General features: G+C 32.1%; 5 protein-coding genes across 7 annotated transcripts; 3 read left to right on the top strand and 2 right to left on the bottom strand.

The window, feature by feature from the left end:
* Positions 1 to 896: 896 nt before the first annotated feature.
* Positions 897 to 2,863, bottom strand: LOC121206464 (60S ribosomal protein L17-1). The gene is made up of 7 exons (XM_041077411.1): positions 2,701 to 2,863; positions 2,525 to 2,561; positions 2,292 to 2,332; positions 1,536 to 1,766; positions 1,343 to 1,445; positions 1,192 to 1,259; positions 897 to 1,100 (listed from the first exon to the last, which is right to left on the bottom strand). Exons 1-7 carry the CDS (start codon positions 2,701 to 2,703, stop codon positions 1,053 to 1,055), a joined length of 531 nt encoding a protein of 176 aa, XP_040933345.1. The 5' UTR covers positions 2,704 to 2,863; the 3' UTR covers positions 897 to 1,052.
* A 798-nt stretch (positions 2,864 to 3,661) lies between these two features.
* Positions 3,662 to 7,430, bottom strand: LOC121206461 (uncharacterized). 3 transcript variants are annotated; one of them, XM_041077404.1, is made up of 6 exons: positions 7,223 to 7,430; positions 5,478 to 5,523; positions 4,995 to 5,115; positions 4,672 to 4,742; positions 4,180 to 4,283; positions 3,662 to 3,949 (listed from the first exon to the last, which is right to left on the bottom strand). In XM_041077404.1, exons 1-6 carry the CDS (start codon positions 7,394 to 7,396, stop codon positions 3,902 to 3,904), a joined length of 564 nt encoding a protein of 187 aa, XP_040933338.1. In that variant the 5' UTR covers positions 7,397 to 7,430; the 3' UTR covers positions 3,662 to 3,901. The 3 variants fall into 3 exon arrangements, with proteins under 3 accessions (XP_040933338.1, XP_040933340.1, XP_040933339.1); XM_041077405.1 differs by lacking the exon at positions 3,662 to 3,949 and having other exon boundaries at positions 4,176 to 4,475; positions 7,223 to 7,411; XM_041077406.1 differs by lacking the exons at positions 4,672 to 4,742; positions 4,995 to 5,115 and having other exon boundaries at positions 7,223 to 7,411.
* A 2,176-nt stretch (positions 7,431 to 9,606) lies between these two features.
* LOC107921782 (60S ribosomal protein L17-1) lies at positions 9,607 to 11,367 on the top strand. The gene is made up of 7 exons (XM_016851633.2): positions 9,607 to 9,786; positions 9,914 to 9,950; positions 10,166 to 10,206; positions 10,537 to 10,767; positions 10,850 to 10,952; positions 11,038 to 11,105; positions 11,206 to 11,367. The coding sequence occupies exons 1-7, from the start codon at positions 9,784 to 9,786 to the stop codon at positions 11,251 to 11,253; spliced, it is 531 nt and encodes a 176-aa protein (XP_016707122.1). The 5' UTR covers positions 9,607 to 9,783; the 3' UTR covers positions 11,254 to 11,367.
* Positions 11,368 to 12,532: 1,165 nt separating this feature from the next.
* LOC107921781 (60S ribosomal protein L17-2) lies at positions 12,533 to 14,322 on the top strand. The gene is made up of 7 exons (XM_016851632.2): positions 12,533 to 12,696; positions 12,814 to 12,850; positions 13,045 to 13,085; positions 13,463 to 13,693; positions 13,779 to 13,881; positions 13,967 to 14,034; positions 14,135 to 14,322. The coding sequence occupies exons 1-7, from the start codon at positions 12,694 to 12,696 to the stop codon at positions 14,180 to 14,182; spliced, it is 531 nt and encodes a 176-aa protein (XP_016707121.1). The 5' UTR covers positions 12,533 to 12,693; the 3' UTR covers positions 14,183 to 14,322.
* Positions 14,323 to 15,194: 872 nt separating this feature from the next.
* On the top strand, positions 15,195 to 18,730 carry LOC107921780 (adenylate kinase 4). The gene is made up of 6 exons (XM_016851631.2): positions 15,195 to 15,619; positions 17,015 to 17,160; positions 17,253 to 17,372; positions 17,465 to 17,632; positions 17,858 to 17,947; positions 18,384 to 18,730. Exons 1-6 carry the CDS (start codon positions 15,508 to 15,510, stop codon positions 18,480 to 18,482), a joined length of 735 nt encoding a protein of 244 aa, XP_016707120.1. The 5' UTR covers positions 15,195 to 15,507; the 3' UTR covers positions 18,483 to 18,730.
* The last annotated feature ends 120 nt before the right edge of the window (positions 18,731 to 18,850 follow it).

The raw sequence follows: 18,850 nt of genomic DNA, 5'->3' as shown, positions 1-18,850 counted from the left end.
AAAATTTAGGTTTAACTATTAATTTTCAGATTTTAAAATTTGTTTAATTATTAACACAATTAAAAATACTTTGTTAAGTTTAGGTTTATTTTAATGTTTTAGTTACATTGTTATCGATTTTTTTTTAATTTTAAACTGTCACACCAATAAAATAATTAAGAGGTAAGATTTTAAATTTGTGAAATGTATAAGGATTTATGGTTGTCTAGGTTTCAATTTTTTGGGAGAGTATTACAACTATTACATATTTTAATTGACTAATGTTTTTATATGAAAAATGGAAACAGAAAAATCAACATTTAATTAAAGAATAAACAATATTTTCATTAGGTTAATTTAAGTTTTTATTTTTAAAATTTAGCCTAATTCTAACTTAAAAAGGAATAATAGACCAAATAAATTAATTTTGATTTAATTAGTTCAATTCCTAACTTATATGAGTCTATTTCATTTAATAAACCAAACCCTTCCGAGAATCATTCTCCGTCTTCATATTATTTCTAGACTTTTGTTTTTCTCGATTCCTTTGGCTTCAATCTATAATTATTCTTGCTTCTTAACTTATAATAATAATAATTTTGCGCTTCAACAAGAGGTAATCTATTTTTCTTGGCTTTGAAATCGGTTTGGTTTTATTATTTTTCCAATTCAATCTCTATTTGTCAGAAAAAAATTATATATTTCTTTTTAAAAACAAACCATCATACAATACTGTAACTATTTCTACCCATAAATCTTAATCCTTCAATACCTTTCAAATGAGATTGTATCACCATTTAAATTATATTTATAGAATTTAAACAATCCAATATAGTTTATAACAAATTAATTAACAATCGATTAATTCAGTTAATTTGATGGATTTTTCAATATAAATTTAATTAAGTATTAAGATATTCAATGCGAAATGAGCATAGCTTTAAATAGAAACCAGGAATCTCCACAGACAAACTTTTGAGTCTTAAGCACCTCATTGTGAAGTAAACAAAAATGTTCTCATTACAGAGACAACAAATTAAAAGCTTCCGACTAACAATCCATCACTCAGCAGTTTAAGACGAAGCACCCTTTGATTTCCTCGGAGCCAACTGAGTCTCCGGCTGCAACAAACAATCGAATGTTATGCAATGCAATGTCTCATTACAATCTATATTTATACTGATGATCTTGACAATGAACCTTAACGTTTACCTCTTTTTTGACGGCTTCCTCTTTCTCAGACAGGATCAGTTCAATGTGACACGGTGAAGACATGTAGGCTGCAGAAGGAAAAAAACAGACAGCTCCGAAAATTAAAACCACATTCCAAATGTAGAGGAAGGAAGGTAAAAGAATTACTTACGGTTAATTCTTCCATGTGCACGATATGTTCGGCGCCTTTGCTTCTGTGCTTGGTTTACTTGGATGTGAGATATGATAAGTGAATCTACATCCAAGCCTTTCACCTAAGAAAAAAAAGGGAAGACAATGGCAAAAGTTTTAACATGTAGGAGTTTGGCCAGAATAGAGTAAAAAGTTTATTTGTTTATATATACCTCAGCATTGCTCTCGGCATTCTTGAGCAAATCGAGAATGAATTTTGCAGATTTCATGGGCCAACGGCCTTGTCCATTAGAATGGCGATTCTTAGCCTGTGCGGTTCGCCCAACTCCACCACAGAAGCGCCTGAATGGAATTGCTTGCTTGTGGGCAATAACATCTTCCAAGTACCTTTTTGCCTTTGTCAAAGGTAGCTTTCGGATTGCAAAGGCAGTTTCTCGTGTATTCTATTAAAAATAAAAATAAAAGTATAATCACCGAGCATACTTGGCCTAATAACAGAGGCCGAGCTAGGGGGGGCTGGCAGGGAGCCCGGCGCCCCCATAGAATATAAAAAATTAAAATTTCATTCTCCCCCACCCCCCAAAAAAGTTGTTCTAGCTTCGGCCCTGCCTAATAAAAGGGTGTTGACATTGTTATTAGCATAATAAGACCATAGCCTGAAACTAAGCATCTTCCATTAACATAATACGCAACAAGTAGAACCATAGCTCGAAACGAAGCAAAAGTACGAATCCTAGTAATCTACATGTAAATTGTTTGTACAATTAATGTAATACCATGAAAACAATACTACTCGGACTTGAATGTTAGGGACCCGGGTGCACTGAATATTTTTCGAAATTTTCATGTTTTTGAATGATTTCCAAAAAATAAGTGTCGGGCATGAATACTTAAAAAAAAATAAATGAGTCACATAACGATGCAACATTTCATATCCACAGATAATCGATGAAAAGAAATCAGCGTACCTTAAAATGAACACGAAGGTCAGAACCCCTAGCTTTGCAAGCTGAAACGGAAGTCAACAAAATAAACCAACAATCAACTTCCAATTTTTTTCAATGAATTAAATCGAATTCTAAAGCCATTACAATCCAACGGAATATTGCATTTTAGTTTCCTACATTTTTTTCCCAGCTACCAAACAGAAGATAAGGCTTGATCTTAAGTGATTGTGATAAAAGAAAAATTAAAAGCTTACATTTAGTAGGGTTGTCCGGTTCTCTTGAGTACTTCACCTATAAAAAGAGAGAGAGAGAGAAAACAAATCAAACCAATAAAAATATAATGAAAACGAAAAGAATTTGGAATGAAACTTGAATACTTCTCTAAGAAAAAAATGGAAAGATGTTCCCGAAATGAGGAAGATTGACGAACCATGGCTGCTGCTGCTGCTGCTGTGTGTAACAGTTGGTTCCCTACCGCTGCAAGAGAAGAGGTGTGTAGCTAGGGCTTCTTTAGCAAATAAAAGGGATGGTTTTTTAGGGTTTACGATTTTCTATTGGGCTTTCTTATTTTCCCGCCCAATGCTTTTTGGGGTTTATTGGGCAATTTTCAATTAGGCCACACCTCAGTGGCCTTTATTTATTTTCTAGATTTATTCACTCTCGATTTTCAAACAAAAGTTTGTTAGTATTTACTATCACACTTTACATCTTCATAAAAAATTTTAAAAAAATTTACAAATCTATAAAATTTCTTTTAAAAATTATCCACTATAACAATGAAATACATGTAAACTATTATAAGAATTGTCATACCAACACTTCAATTACCTTCTCTTTCTAAAAACAATTTAACTAAAAATCTAAAAATGAAGATTAAAGTGATAAAAAAAATAAAGCTAAAATAACAACATATATTTATCCATACGCCTAAAAGAACCTACAATATAAATTTATTTTTATTTTATAAATTATGAATTTTGATTGACATTTTAGACTGATTTTTTATTCATTACGATTTTGGGAAAATTAGATAGTTTAAACCCAAAGTTTTAGGTACCAAAATAGGAGCTATTACCATTTTCTAACATATGATTAATTTAAATTTTTGGATTGTTAATAAAAAATTGTAATATGTTCTATTATTTGGAATGAAATATATAATTATTTTTGTATATTTATGCTTTTATATATCTATTTTTATTATAAAATCTTTCATTGAGTAAATATAATGAGTTAACTGAATACCAACTCAATTAAAATATATTTATTTTTAAATGGAAATTAATATTATTATAATTGTACTTTTATATAATTTTTAAATAAAACACCCAACATGTTATCCAAAAAACTTTTTAAACAGTATTCTTTTAAATCAATTGGAGAGCTTCACGAAGAAAACTTGTATTTTATTTGCAAGCCTTTACTTGTAATGCACATAATATAATTTACTTTAATTACTAAATCATTTCAGGTAATGACACAAATACTACCCGAAAATCAGTGATAAAATTTCGATAATGCTCGCGCCGATCACCTACATAGATATAAAAAAGCACCTACACATTTACACATCCACCTCGTCCCTTTTTAGGCCACATCCATCGCCTACGACAGCCGAAGCATTGATCCAACTACTCGGCTGATTCATTTACACATTTCAAGCGTGCGATCAGCTCATCCTGCACGGTTCAACACATCATTAGATCCAGAACAAGTCATTAACTAGCTAAGCGTATTCGATCGTGCAAGTAGGCAGCCTTATCATCCAAAACAAGTAGATAATCTTGACAAATGTAGTTGTATTGCACCTAAAATGAACTACGACGCCAAATACTGCTCTTGGACCACTATAATCAATCACGCTGCTTAAAAATTAAAAGCATCGAAGAAAGGTTTCTCAATAACATGCCTTCTTTCCTTTGGGTGAAAGTCCTCTTTCCTTAAGAAGAGCGCGAAGTCTCTCTACGGTAAAACTATGGTAGTCCTTCTCGGCTACACTACTGCTTGATCCCTCTGCAAGTTTTTAAGTTGTTAGGGGAAACCCGAGATAATAATTTTCAGTAGAATGAAACCAAACATTTCATAAATCCAACTTAGTCTGATTACGGATAAGCAACACAACAAGTGAAAGAGACCGACTTCTAACAGATGATCAATATCATAGAAGAAAAATCAAGCGCATGGTGGACAATGGATGGGCCAAGGCTGACATAAAATACATAAAACAAAACGCATCAGTATTATTTATTATTCCCTAGGGAAATTGTTATTCTCGTTTTAGTACATCAAATATATATATGACCTAAGTGACATTGTTGTTTCATGACAATGTTGACCCAATAAATTGAACCATGGATGCAAATACATATGTAGTACTAGGACAGAACATCTATTGACTGACCCGATTGAGAATTATTTTTTGTATTGGCTTTCTTTGCTGAAGCGCTGCTATCCATGACTTTTTCAGCAGCCCTGAGGGAAAAAATTGGCAGGGTCAAAACAATCTAGCCTAGACATCAAGTCTGACCACATGCAATAAGATGCCTTTTGCTCTAGATATTACTGGAATGCAAATATAACATGATGCGATCCATGAATGAAGCTACAAAAGGATGTTCAGATCCCTATCCTGAAATGAGGATTAAAGAGAGTGATAAGACAATTAACTCAAATTTATACAATGAATTGTAACAAGCTAAGTTAAATATAATACAAAATCAAAACCTCTTTCTAGGACCCTCAGCAGCAGCTTTCACATCCTTTGAACTGGAACCACCCTTATTGTTATTAAGCATGAGCGACCTAATAAGTATGTTTTGTTGGTCTGTCTTTATGTGCTGGCTCTCTGGATATACATGGAAGAGTAAAATTCTCTAGCTTGTGAATAAGAACAAATCTCGAAGCAGTTTTCTTGCACTCTTCTTATTATCTTGGGGAATCCATAAGATAACAAGCAGATAATTGCATGCATGTACAAATTATAAAATAAGAGGCTACAAACAGAGCTATTGGATGTTTACTTTCTTACATTTATGCATAAACCATAAATCAATAACATATAAAATTAAAATCAAATTATAATAGCAATTTAATCACTATTAAACGCTGATACGTTAAAAAGTGCATTACCAATTCAAGACATAAGTAAAGAATATGTTTCCCTCAAGACATATTGAAAGTCCAAGATAAGTTGAAGTTTACAGTTACCTGGAGGAGAAGTATTGTGCTCACAAATATAAACTTGCATCACCCCCTGCAAAACTTTGCAAATAAGCAAAACAATTTTGATCCAATGGAGAAGTATAGGTAATTGCAGTAATTCATGATTATTTTTGCAATATATGCAAAATATTGCAGCACTGTAGATGAGTGCAATAATTCAAGCTACACAGTCACCTAACAAGTTTCCCTCTAGATGCCTAACCAAGCTGATTCACTCTTTAACCAAATAAGAAACTCTTCTTAGCTTGTTTCGATAGGCATATTTGGAATTGGAAAATAGGTTATATTTTTCTATATGTTTCAGGAAGATTCTTTGAGAGAAATAGCATGAAATACTTAAAGAGTTCCAATGATAGATGGAAACAAAAGCAGGGCAATAAAAGAAGCTAAATGGGTAGGGGGCTCCACTGTCTTGCTATCTTCCAGGATTCTGATGTGCTACGCCTTTGTGTGGCAAGATAGAGTTAAGGTAATTGTTAAAGAAAATAAATACAGAGAGATAATACAAAAAGCTATTCTTGAGAAGTATCTAAACTCCATTGACACACAGAACACATGGGGAAATTGATGTAGGCTGAAGAGAGGAGCACAGGACATTCTAATGAAAGACCATAACATGTCCAAAATCCAAACATAAAGGATAAGACCTCCAGTGCCAGACCAGCAATTTCCTAATCCTTCATTACTTACCATATGAAAGGAACTATCATAAAGCGTGCGTACAAGAGAATGCTAAACAGGCAAAAATGAAAATGTATTTAATTAGTACATTCAAGTGTTTGGTACCCAAAACTCACGGGAAACTCTCCCAAACTGAAACTAGGAACTTTACTAAAGAAAATTGATAATAGCAACTCCAAGATATCATACTTTAAACAAGTCTTTTTATACAAACCCTAACACTGTCTTGAAATAACGCATTTCACTCTTAAAGAATTTTCAATAGGTCAAATACATACTTGACCTCTACTTTCCAAGTCAAATGTTAAATTGCAAAACCCTGGCCAACATGCTTGGAAGAGAATGCGCAACAAGCAAACATGATATTGTATTCAGTTGTTGCATCCAAGTGTTTGGTACCCAAAACTGACAGGAAATTATCCTAAGCTGAACTAAGGCCTCCAAAAATAATTTACTAAAGACAACCGAAAATGGCAATTTGGAAGATATCATACTTTAGAACACATCTCTATATACAAACGCCTGACAGTAACTCGGTCTCAAAACATATTACATAAGAAAGTATGAGATTTCCTTATGAGGTTTATATGGATCTATGCTCTCAAACCTCAACAGCTAGCTTTTCTCTAGCTAGCTTTTGGTGTGGTTCTCCAAAGATCCATATTAGATTTTCATTAGCTCAAGTAACCAATTGCTCACCATCGTCAAACCCTAGCAACCATTAATCAAACATAATTTTCACCACATTTGTAGTATTCATCAAGAAACAAATTAATTCAAGATAGCCTAAAACCTCAATTCAGAACCCTAAATCAATTTATTCCGCTGCTAAAACCATTGGATCCTACTTTAAGATTATCTTATTGAGCTAACCATAACCCATGTTTTAAGCTGAATTCAGTAAAAGTACTCACTTTATCACACTATATCACACTTATCAATCTTCACATTTTCTCAGCAACCAAAGCTCAAAAATTAAGAATCAACAATAACAATCGGGATTAAAGATGAAATTGAAAGTAAGAAAGGAAAAAAGAAGAAGGCAAAACCAGATTTGAGGAGATGATGGGGGAAGAGAGGTGGCCACGAGAGGGAAGGTCTGAGAGGAACTTGGAAGCGCCAGGAGCCGTTTGATCATGCTCGAAGGGGTGAGAAGACGAGTCCTCCATTGGCCTTTGAATTTGATTGAAGGACACCGCACCCTGCCCTGCTACCATTTCCATTTCCCGCTATATACCCGGGAATTTTTATTGGATGATTATATGCTTTGTTTGGCATGATTCAGATTTTGAACCGGAAAAAAACAAAAGTGATAAGTGAAAAATGGAGCGAACCAAACAGGACATTAATTCCTCTACTCTTATCCTTATACGGCCATAATTTCCTATATTTTTGGTAAATTTGACATTTAATCCTTATTTTTATTTTAAAATTTTATTTTTTATATTTTTAATATTTTAGAATTATTTTATTAAAATCAGATTCATTACAATATCATTTTTTAGTTACATTATTACTAAATATTTTTTTTTACTTTCATAATGTCACACCGATAAATTTAATAAAAAAAATAACACTATTAACAATTGGAGCTAAATTTTGAAATCTAAACAATAAATAAACTAATTTTTTAAAATTAAAATTATAGAGATTAAATTTTGAATATGTGTAGAGTATAAAGTCCTATGGCATCATTTGTTAAGGGTTTTTTTTTAAAACTAGTAATTTTTTAGTAAATTTTGAAACATGAATAATTTGATATGATATAAAATCATATCAAAATTAGATTATGATACCATAGTAATTTGGGTGGAAAAATATTATATAATCAATGTATTGACGAAAATATATAAGAATAAAATAAATTTTTAATTGAAATGATAAAGTTGAGGATTTAAAATTTATATCAACTTAAATTCAAATTTCATAGTATAAGATTTTTTATCAATTTATAAAAATATAAAAATAAAACACTTATAACAATTTCAACTTACTTTAAAAAATTGAATTGTAGTCATTTTTTTATATAGTAAAAAAAACAGTATTTGGGAATGGAGGTTTTTTGAAATTTTATAACTGTTTTTTTTTAAGTCATTTAAATTTTGATATTTTTGTGATAATTTTAAAATCAGTATCATTGCTCACCCTTGTGAAAGCTCGCAATATCAATGTTATACCAAAGACACAATGTATGTTAAAATTCGAATTTGTATGGTCACTTTTTTCATTGGACCAAAGTTTACTTAGTGTAATAATCAATGAGAGAAATATTGCTTGACAAAATGCAGAGTGTGAGATGGTCAATTTTCTTTATTTGAGATGGAATTTCTTTCTCTACACCACCCAAGCCTTTTAAATATATTAATTTATATTTTCAGAGAACTGTTAAGAGTTTATAGAAGGTAATAATACGTATAAACATTTTCAATTAAATATTACTTGCTAGTGAAATTTCTCTACGAGTTAAAGATAAAAGAAGGGAGGTTGAGATGCAAGCGTGGTTAAAAGATATTGCCACCTTGGTTCCCAAATGCATTACTAGGATAAATTGTTAGTAGGCTCACCACACATCTTCTACACATTATTTGTTGCTTTTTGTGAAAGGGAGAAGCATTACAGTTTATAGACAATATAATGCTTGCTCAAGAGTTGATTAAGGGGTACGGTAGTTCAACGTTTGTCGCAAACATGTGCTATAAAGATTGGCTCACAGAAGGAATTTTATTCCTTGAGCTAGGATTACTCTATTATTTTCACTCCAAAGGAAATTATCTTATTAATAAAAAAAAATTATATCGGTAAATAGTTATTTAATTGGATATTTTAAAAGAATTTATATTATAAAATACAGAAATTTTATTTCTCCTTTTTATCTTTTTTGTGTTCTCAATAAACGTATTGTTTAATAATTTAAACAAGACAAATCTATACACGATCTACTTAAATTTCATCCAATTCTCGCATTTTACTTTTGTTCACCACTTATTGATCATTGCTAAGGGGACAATGGAGTCCATGGTGGGAGTTCAACGCATGCTACAACAAATTTATTATTTTCTTGTTTTTTTAGTTGGTTTGACCGGGCTCTAGGAGGTACAACAAGTGACTGGATTTTTAATTGACAAGTTTTCTGTTTGATATTTAAGTGTTCCTTTATTCATGAGGAGACTAATTAAAATAGATTACTTATCAATAGATGTGAATGCAAAAAATCGTATTAATTTGAATGGAAGGGAAAGAATGCTAAATAGTTAAGAGTCTAACTTATTTATGTTACTCCTTTTCATGTGCAAAATTTTCAAAGTAAATAAATGAACGTCTAAAGAAATTTTTTAAATTTTTATGAAGACGTGAAGTGCGACTACAATATTAACAAAATTTTAATAGTCCAACTGTTATTTTAAAATAAATAAAGGGCTGTTCAATTTAGAGCTGAGGCCTAATTGAAAATTGCCCAGTAAACCCCATAAAACTTTCGGCGAGAAAATAAGGAAGCCCAATATTAAACCCTAAAATGCCTATCCCTTTTTATTTGCTAAAGAAGCCCTAACTCCGTACTTCTTCTCTTGCAGTGGTAGGGAACGAAGTCGAACTGTTTCACACAGCAGCCATGGTTCGTCAATCTTCCTCATTTCGAAAACCTCTCTCCAATTTTTTATTAGAGAAATATTGAAGTTTAATTCTAATTATTTTCGTTCCCATTATTTTTTCTGGTTTAATTTGTTTTTTCTATTTCTTAGGTGAAGTATTCAAGAGAACCGGACAACCCTACTAAATGTAAGCTTCTAATTTTGCTTTTTGTTATTACTATCACTTAGATAAAGTATTATCTTCTGTTTGGTACCTGGGAAAATATGCAGGAAACTAAAAAATGCAATACTCTGTTGGATTTTATGGGCTTAGAAAGAACTGTGTATTAGAGTTCGCTTAAATTTCATTGAAAAAAAAAACGGAGCTTGATTGTTGGTTTATTTTATTGACTTCTGTTTCAGCTTGCAAAGCTAGGGGTTCTGATCTTCGTGTTCATTTTAAGGTATGTTGATCTCTTTTCATCAATTATTTGTGGGTATGAAATGCTGAATCCTTTTCCTTGAAGTATTCATGTCCGACACTTGTGTGTTTGGAAATTATTCAAATACATGAAAATTTCAAAAAAATTCAACACATCGAGTCCTGAGTCTTGGTAATATAGTTTCGGTGGTATTAAATTAATCGTATGAACAATTTACATGTAGATTACTAGGACTCATACTCCTGCTTAGTTTCAAGCTATGGTCTTATTATGCTAATAACAATGACAGCACCCTATTATTAGGCCACGTGTTTGGGCATGGTTAGTGATTATACATTATATTTTTAACAGAATACACGAGAAACTGCATTCGCAATCCGAAAGCTACCTTTGACAAAGGCAAAAAGGTACTTGGAGGATGTTATTGCCCATAAGCAAGCAATTCCATTCCGCCGCTTCTGTGGAGGAGTTGGGCGAACCGCACAGGCTAAGAATCGACATTCTAATGGACAAGGCCGCTGGCCCGTGAAATCTGCAAAATTCATTCTCGATTTGCTCAAGAATGCCGAGAGCAATGCTGAGGTACTCTATGAACGAATCAACATTTTGCTTTATTTTGTCAATGTTAAAACTTTTGCCATTGTCTTTCTACTTTTTTTCTTAGGTAAAAGGTTTGGATGTAGACTCACTTATCATATCTCACATCCAAGTGAACCAAGCACAGAAGCAAAGGCGCCGAACATATCGTGCACACGGAAGGATTAACCGTGAGTAATTTCTTTTACCTTCCTTACTCTACATTTGGGTTGTGGTTCTAATTTTCCGAGCTGTGTCGGTTTTTTTGTTATGCAGCCTACATGTCTTCACCGTGCCACATTGAACTGATCCTGTCTGAGAAAGAGGAACCTGTCAAAAAAGAGGTACCTCTCAAGATCATTGGTATCCCTAGAGAATCTTGATTATGATAGATATCATTCATAATGAGGCATTGCATTGTATAATATTCGATTGTTTTTGCAGCCCGAGACTCAATTGGCTCCAAGGAAATCAAAGGGTGCTTCGTCTTAAATTGCTGAGTAATGGATTGTAACTCTTGAAAATTTTACATTTTACTTTAGTTGCCTCTGTAATGAGAACATTTTTGGTTTCCTTATGAAATGCTTAAGACTCAAAGTTAGTCTATGGAGATTCTTGGTTTCTATTTAAATCTATGGTCATTTTTCATTGAATATTTTAATTTTTGAGTAGCTCTTAAGCTTAATTGAATTTATACTGATATAGATTAAAAATTTGAAAAATCGATTAGGGTTAGTTTATCATTTAAGTTGAAAAGTGTTTTAGGCAGTGTTTACTATTACTGTCAAAAAAGTATTTTAAATTATGATATTATAAAGTAGAAAATATGTATTTAAATTATATTTAAATCCATCTTATAATAATATACAAAATATATTAAGTAATTAATATTATGAGATTTGAAATATATAATTAATATATATTTTTAGAAAAATTCAAAAGAAAAAGGAATCGATTTCAAAGCGGAGAATAAACAACCAAGAATAAAAGGTTACCTCAAGTTGAAGCACAAAATTATGTTGAATTCGTGTTAATTTTATAATATATATCACATCACGGTACACCATAATATTTTATGTAAAACTTTTTAAATTTTATTTAATGATTAGTGGAGTGATAAATAATTTGTGTTTAAATTTATTAAATATGTGTTAGATTATGAATTTTGTTGTTTTTAATTGCTTTATTTAAGAATCATATAAAAGTATGATAATAATAATATTGATTAGGGGTTGGTATTCAATTAACCCGTTATATTATCTCAGTAAAAAAATATAATAAAAATAGAAATATGAAAAATAAATTATAATAAAATTTCAATCAAAATTTATAATTTATAAATTAAAACAAAGTTATAATTTATGGAGACGATTAAATATTAGCTCGATTGGCATGAACATTATTGCCAATACTCAATAATTTTAAGCATTGTATAAAAAAAAAAGATATGATCAAAATCTATAATAATATTGTTAAAAAAAGATATAATATCTGTTGTAGGTTTTTTTAGCCATAACGCAAAATTTAGTTTTAACGGTTAATTATTTTAGTATTACACATTTATTTATTTTTATTACTTTGGCTCTCAACTCAAATTTTAAAATAAAAAAGTAAATTAAAATATTAAAATTTTAATGGTATTGATATAATTAACTCTTATGGTAATTTTTTTGTATGTCATTGTTAATTTAAATTTATTATGAAAATGTGAATAATACCAATAAAATCAAGAGTGTGCATTTAAAATTGAAAGTCTAGTAAACAAATAAAAGGCCACTTCAATTTAACGGTGAGGCCTAATTGAAAATTGCCCAATAAACCCAAAAACGACCTTGGGCAGGAAAATAAGGAAGCCCGATAGAAAATCGTTTACCCTAAAAACCATCCCTTTTATTTGCTAAAGAAACCCTAACACACACAGCGGCAGCAACCATGGTTCGTCAATTTTCCTCACTTCGAAGTTCTCTTTCCATATTTTTCTTCGATAAACATTCAAGTTTAATTCTAATTTATTTTCTTTTTCATTATTTTTGTTGGCATTCTTTTTCTTAGGTGAAGTATTCAAGAGAACCGGACAACCCTACTAAATGTAAGTTTTTAATTTTGCTCTTTATTATCATTATCACTTAAGATCAAGTCTTATCTTCTGCGTATCTGGGAAAAATGTAGGAAACTCAAATGCATACTCAGTTGGATTTTCTGCTGTGTATTACTGTTTGCTTTAATTCATTGAAAAAAATAATGGAACTTGATTGTTAGTTTATTTTATTGATTTATTTTCAGCTTGCAAAGCTAGGGGTTCTGACCTTCGTGTTCATTTTAAGGTATGCTGATCTCTTTTCGTCGACAATTGTGTTTAGGAAAATATTTGAATACATGAAAATTTAGAAAAACATTCAACGCACCCGAGTCCCTCGTACTCAAGTCCGAGTAATATAGTTTCCGTGGTATTAAGTTGATCATATGAATAATTTACATGTAGATTACTAGGATTCATACTTTCGCTTAGTTTTGAGCTATTGTTCTACTGGTTGCTTATTATGTTAGTGGCATGATATGCTTAGTTTCAAGCTATGGTCTTGTGTGCAAATGTGGTAGCCTTGTGCTCTGGACTTGGGAGATGGCTAATAACGATGACAGCACCGGATTATTAGGTCAAGTATATGAGCATTGGTAATGATTATATTTTTATCTTCAACAGAATACACGAGAAACTGCCTTTGCCATCCGAAAGCTACCTTTGACAAAGGCAAAGAGATACTTGGAGGATGTTATTGCCCACAAGCAAGCAATTCCGTTCCGGCGCTTCTGTGGTGGAGTTGGGCGAACCGCACAGGCTAAGAATCGCCATTCTAATGGACAAGGTCGCTGGCCTGTGAAATCTGCAAAATTCATTCTCGATTTGCTCAAGAACGCTGAGAGCAATGCCGAGGTATCTACCAATGAATTGACATTTTACTCTATTCTGTCCATAATGTTAGAACTTTTGCCATTGTATTTCCACTTTTTTTTCGTAGGTGAAAGGTTTGGATGTAGACTCACTTATCATATCTCACATCCAAGTGAACCAAGCACAGAAGCAAAGGCGCCGAACGTATCGTGCACATGGAAGGATTAACCGTGAGTAATTTCGTTTACCTTCCTTACTCTACATTCGGGTTGTGGTTCTAATTTTCCGAGCTGTGTCTGTTTTTTCCTTTTGCAGCCTACATGTCTTCACAGTGTCACATTGAACTGATACTGTCAGAGAAAGAGGAACCTGTGAAAAAAGAGGTAAATGTTAATATTCATTCTCAAGATCAGTAGTATCTCTAGAAAATCTTGATTAGCGTAATGAGACATTGCATTGCATGATATTTGATTGTTTTTGCAGCCTGAGACTCAGTTGGCTCCGAGGAAATCGAAGGGTGCTTCATTTTAAATTGCTGAGCGGTGGATTATAACTTGGAAACTATTACATTTTTCTTTAGTTGTCTCTGTAATGAGAACATTTTTGTTTCCTTCACAATGAGGTGTTTAAGACTCAAAGTTTGTCTATGGAGATTCTTGGTTCTATGGTGATTTTGCTTGTAATACTTACGTAGCTCGTAAACCTGATTAAGTTCTATATTTGTATTCTTATTTTTATCGATTCTTTAAAATATTCAAACTTAAGCTTGAAATCTGTTTTAAATAAGTAATTCTTTGTATTCTTTCAACAGAATATTTATTTATTTATTTATAAGTTTGTAAAAATATATTTTCATTTAAATTGGGTTTTTTTGGGTCAATTATTTGGGTTATTGAACAGTACTACCTAGTTTAAAATTTTCTAATATTATATATGTATTTTTAATTTAACGTAGGTTTAAAATGTTGAATATCAAAGTCTTATAATATTTAAATCTATATTTTCATATGGAAGCGAACATTTTCGTCAACAATGATTTTTTATTTTTATATATTATTTAAATTTATTATTATATTTTTTAAAATTATGTATTTTTCTATAATTTTTGAATATTTTGGAATTAAGATCAAATTGAGATTATTTGTAAATTGATATAATATGTAAAAGTTGAGAGTTAAAATTTTTATTGTACCAATTTTTAATTGTGTAAGTACTGAAATTGTAAATCTTGTACTTTGATTGCTTAAAATCTTTTTATAAATTTGGTTTACTACTAATGGAATTAAAATTTTAGAAAATTTTAGAAGTGGATTATATAAGTAAAATGTTATATAAAAATTTATCTATTTATAAATTCATAAAATGGAGTAGATAATTAATAGAAATTATGATATATAGTGAAAGTTATTAAATATTATTTAAAGGATGATATAATTCCTTAAATGTTGTAAAAGAAAAACAAAGAGTTTTTTGGGCGAAAAGGAAATATATAATCTCATTCTTTTTAAAGCAATAATAAAGATTGGGGGAAAAACTATCTATAGTTTGAGCATGATTATTAATGAAATGGCCATTTTTCAAATAAACGCTTCAAAATGAATCGATTTGTAAACCCTAATAAAACCTGGGGAATATTTGGGAAGTCTTGTAAAAGACCAAGGGTCCAAAAAGCAAAGTTAAAGCTTAGAACAAGCTGGAAAAAGACCGCTGCTTGAATTTCAAGCATCGGTGGCTCCGAAGTCTCTTGGTACCAACCAAAACCAAATTAAAATAATCCTTAAATAACCTAACTTAAATCTCAATCTACTCTTAAAAACCCAGAAATTCCCCACAAAAAAGTAAAAAGGAGATCGGAAATGGCGACCAATTCAATGAACTTGGAAGATGTACCGTCTGAATCACTGATGAGTGAGCTTCTTCGCCGTATGAAATGCGCCTACAAACCAGATAAGCGTCTCATCCTCATTGGTACTCTCTCTTTTTGGCTTTGAACACTAATTGTTTTGGATTTGAGGTTTTTTTTTTCATATGGAAAGTTTGGGGATTTATTTTGTTTGAATCTGTAGATCCGAGATTATATTTTTTGAATTTGCTTTGCGTTAGGGTTGTTTATTCTTGTAGAGATACCCATGGAAACATGGTTCGAGTTTTTAAAGCTCCAAAGTCGATATAAAATCTTGAACTTTTTATTACTTCTCATATAATTTAAATGCACAAAAATTGTGAATAGGCAAATTTGGGGGCATTGGTTATTGGGGGTACGGTTGGTGAATCCCGACCTTTCTTACAGATTTTGCACCGGTCTGCTGCGAATGGGTGGTTTTTTTCCTTAGAAGTTGGATCTGCACCGTTCCGCTCCAAGAAATCCCTAATTTGGAGGGATTTGCAATGGTTAATTGCAATTCTATACTAGGTTGGGTGAATTGATTGACAGCCTTTTTTTCTCTGTAAAGGGGAGTGTTGGGAAATTTTGATCTTCAGAAGGTAATGGTTTTTAGCTTTCGAAATTATATATATGCCCTTTATTTACATATAGAGGGAAAAAAAGGGTCTTTCTTTTGGCAAACATTATATCAATGAAAAATGGATTACAGTATTTTGGGTTCATGCTATTACTTTTTTTAAGGACCATAGATTTATTCTTATGTGTTTCAACTTTGCATGGTTTTTGCTACAAGGTCTAGTCCATAACTTACTTTTTGATAAAATGAAATAAATTTTCATGTTGGTTTTGTATTTATATATTCATTCTGCATTTCCCGTTTTGCTGTGCGGGAGAATTATTAGATCTTGGAAGACTAAACTATCAATGCCCCATGTTTATGACCTACTAAAAAATAAGTATGTCTTTAGTGGTAGAGTTCCCGGCTTCAATTACTAAGAAAATCATTTAATGCTAATAAGAGTCGTGCATGTGTTTTAAACCTATGTTACTCAGACTCGGGTGTGATTATCAGTTACCGGCATATTTGACATAGTTATTTTTTAAAATTTTAAAGTTTCTCTATGTATTTTGAGTGTTCATGGAGAGTCATATCCTTTTATGCCTGTTAGACATGGATACATCAAGAAAAATGAAGAGCCGAAGCAACATAGTTTCAAACAAACTAACTTGCTGACCTAAATTCGGGATGGAATTTGGGCTGCTTGAGTGAATAGGGTGATATTATGGTTTGGTTTTTATATTTTATTTTGTACTCGAGTTTCAAGCATTGTAGACTTTGTATCACGGGGAAATTGGACAACTAATAACAGCAACTCGAAAACATTCTGCAATGTACGACTATCGACATTTGCGTATTGTTTAGCATTTCATAGAATGATGGCTTGTTTCTAATAATTGTGAAATCTTTTGAGTGGCAGGTCCACCGGGATCGGGAAAAGGTACTCAATCGCCAATAATTAAGGATGAGTACTGCCTGTGTCACTTGGCCACTGGTGATATGCTGAGAGCTGCTGTTGCTGCTAAAACCCCTCTCGGTATCAAGGCCAAGGAGGCTATGGATAAGGTCAAATTTTTTTCCACCAACCTCTTGGGATTTTTTAATTGTTCTTAGTGTGTTTATAATGACTAATGAGCTGTTTTGCAAATCTTGCTTAGGGTGAACTTGTTTCCGATGACTTAGTTGTTGGCATTATTGATGAAGCCATGAAGAAACCTTCATGTAAAAAAGGTTTCATTCTCGATGGATTTCCGAGGACTGTAGGCCAAGCACAGAAGGTGTTGCTTCTTTTGAATCTTTATGCACCTTTGGTTTTTAAAATTTTTATACCGACATTCCTTATTACGTGTTGTTGATCTTCGGTTTACAGCTTGATGACATGCTTGAAAAGCAAGGAGTCAAAATCGATAAGGTGCTTGATTTTGCGATTGATGATGCAGTCTTGGAGGAGCGGATTACTGGTCGTTGGATCCACCCTGCTAGCGGTAGGACCTATCATACGAAATTTGCACCTCCTAAAGTTCCCGGCCTTGATGATGTAAGTCAAACAATTGTACTTCAGTTTTTGCATAAAGTTGACTAGTCGAGTGGTAAATTAAGCATTTTATGTGAGGCACTTCATATGACTAATTTAATGCAAATTTGATGGTGCTTTGTCTACATGTCATTCTGTTAACCTTTATATAATCTTCCTTACCATTTTTTTTCAAAAGTGTCGCCATTATGTTACTGACCTCACATCCATGTTTATGTTCTCTTCAAGGTGACCGGGGAACCTTTGGTGCAGCGAAAAGATGATACTGCAGCAGTTCTCAAGTCAAGGCTTGATGCATTTCACAAGCAAACCCAACCGGTAAGCTTTCTGCTTTCGTAGTGTTTAAATTGTGAAAGATTTAATTATCTTTTTGGTATTGATTTTTCCAAGTTGGATCCTATAGTTACCATAATAGGTGCAAGGCAAGGGGCAGTTAAATGAGTTATATATGGTGGTGAAACGAGCCAAGTCAAGCTCAAGTTTCAAGTTGTAAGAAACTTGAGCTCAACTTGAAATTTTCTTAATAGTAAACAAAAGACTTGCACGCTACTCGAGCTTGATATGACAATAACCAATCAGAATTAGAGGTTCTTTTAGCCGATCTCGAGTGTCTTACGGACACTATTTGGTGGTTCTTATTTGAATCTAAAAAGGGAACATTTTGATGTTTCTTATTTTTATGAACTCCATGATGTTCAAATACTTTCTGAATTGTCATCAATATTCTTAATGGTGTTATTTGAAATATCTACAGGTGATTGATTATTATTCCGAGAAGGGAATAGTCGCAAAGCTTCATGCGGAAAAGCCTCAGAAAGAGGTTACGGACGAAGTTAAGAAAGTACTTTCATGACGAAACCCTCATTACGGACGAGATTCGTATAAGGTGATTTACACATGAACATTGGTTCTTTTGCAAACAGGGACCCCCCAAAAAATTGAGAAATTTCATGGATTTTTACTCGTGTTTCGAGTACATATTCGGATTCATTGTTATGTCATTGCTTTTTTGGCCCAAATATCAGCTGTTGTTTGTTCAAGTATTGGTGATGATTATGATACTTGAAATAATGATATACTTATAGATTGACAACTGATTAATACTTTGTGTATTATAACTGAAGTTGCATCCAGGGAGATTTTTTATTTTCCAAATACATGGGATCTTTTTTTTTAAAAAAAAAATTGAATATGCTTGTTGAAGAATTAGAATATGATTAG

Source organism: Gossypium hirsutum, chromosome A09 (assembly GCF_007990345.1).
Source record: "Gossypium hirsutum isolate 1008001.06 chromosome A09, Gossypium_hirsutum_v2.1, whole genome shotgun sequence".
Classification (NCBI taxonomy): domain Eukaryota; kingdom Viridiplantae; phylum Streptophyta; class Magnoliopsida; order Malvales; family Malvaceae; genus Gossypium; species Gossypium hirsutum.
The sequence above is the reverse complement of the archived record's forward strand: the minus strand, read 5'-3'. Positions and strand labels throughout refer to the sequence as shown.

Excerpts from the sequence above, each read along its gene's own strand:
- LOC121206464 (XM_041077411.1), bottom strand. Across the intron at positions 1,767-2,291 it reads ACCTTCGTGTTCATTTTAAG|AATACACGAGAAACTGCCTT; the intron begins GTACGCTGATTT and ends TATTTTTAATAG. Across the intron at positions 1,101-1,191 it reads AGGAAGCCGTCAAAAAAGAG|CCGGAGACTCAGTTGGCTCC; the intron begins GTAAACGTTAAG and ends TGTTTGTTGCAG.
- LOC121206461 (XM_041077404.1), bottom strand. The coding sequence starts at position 7,396 with ATGGAAATGGTAGCAGGGCAGGGTGCGGTGTCCTTCAATCAAATTCAA. Across the intron at positions 5,116-5,477 it reads GCACAATACTTCTCCTCCAG|AGAGCCAGCACATAAAGACA; the intron begins GTAACTGTAAAC and ends ATGTATATCCAG. Across the intron at positions 3,950-4,179 it reads TTTCACCCAAAGGAAAGAAG|GATGAGCTGATCGCACGCTT; the intron begins GCATGTTATTGA and ends TGAACCGTGCAG.
- LOC107921782 (XM_016851633.2), top strand. Across the intron at positions 9,951-10,165 it reads ACCGGACAACCCTACTAAAT|CTTGCAAAGCTAGGGGTTCT; the intron begins GTAAGCTTCTAA and ends CTTCTGTTTCAG. Across the intron at positions 10,768-10,849 it reads ATGCCGAGAGCAATGCTGAG|GTAAAAGGTTTGGATGTAGA; the intron begins GTACTCTATGAA and ends TTTTTTTCTTAG.
- LOC107921781 (XM_016851632.2), top strand. Across the intron at positions 13,086-13,462 it reads ACCTTCGTGTTCATTTTAAG|AATACACGAGAAACTGCCTT; the intron begins GTATGCTGATCT and ends TATCTTCAACAG. Across the intron at positions 13,694-13,778 it reads ACGCTGAGAGCAATGCCGAG|GTGAAAGGTTTGGATGTAGA; the intron begins GTATCTACCAAT and ends TTTTTTTCGTAG.
- LOC107921780 (XM_016851631.2), top strand. The coding sequence starts at position 15,508 with ATGGCGACCAATTCAATGAACTTGGAAGATGTACCGTCTGAATCACTG. Across the intron at positions 17,161-17,252 it reads CCAAGGAGGCTATGGATAAG|GGTGAACTTGTTTCCGATGA; the intron begins GTCAAATTTTTT and ends AATCTTGCTTAG. Across the intron at positions 17,373-17,464 it reads CTGTAGGCCAAGCACAGAAG|CTTGATGACATGCTTGAAAA; the intron begins GTGTTGCTTCTT and ends TTCGGTTTACAG.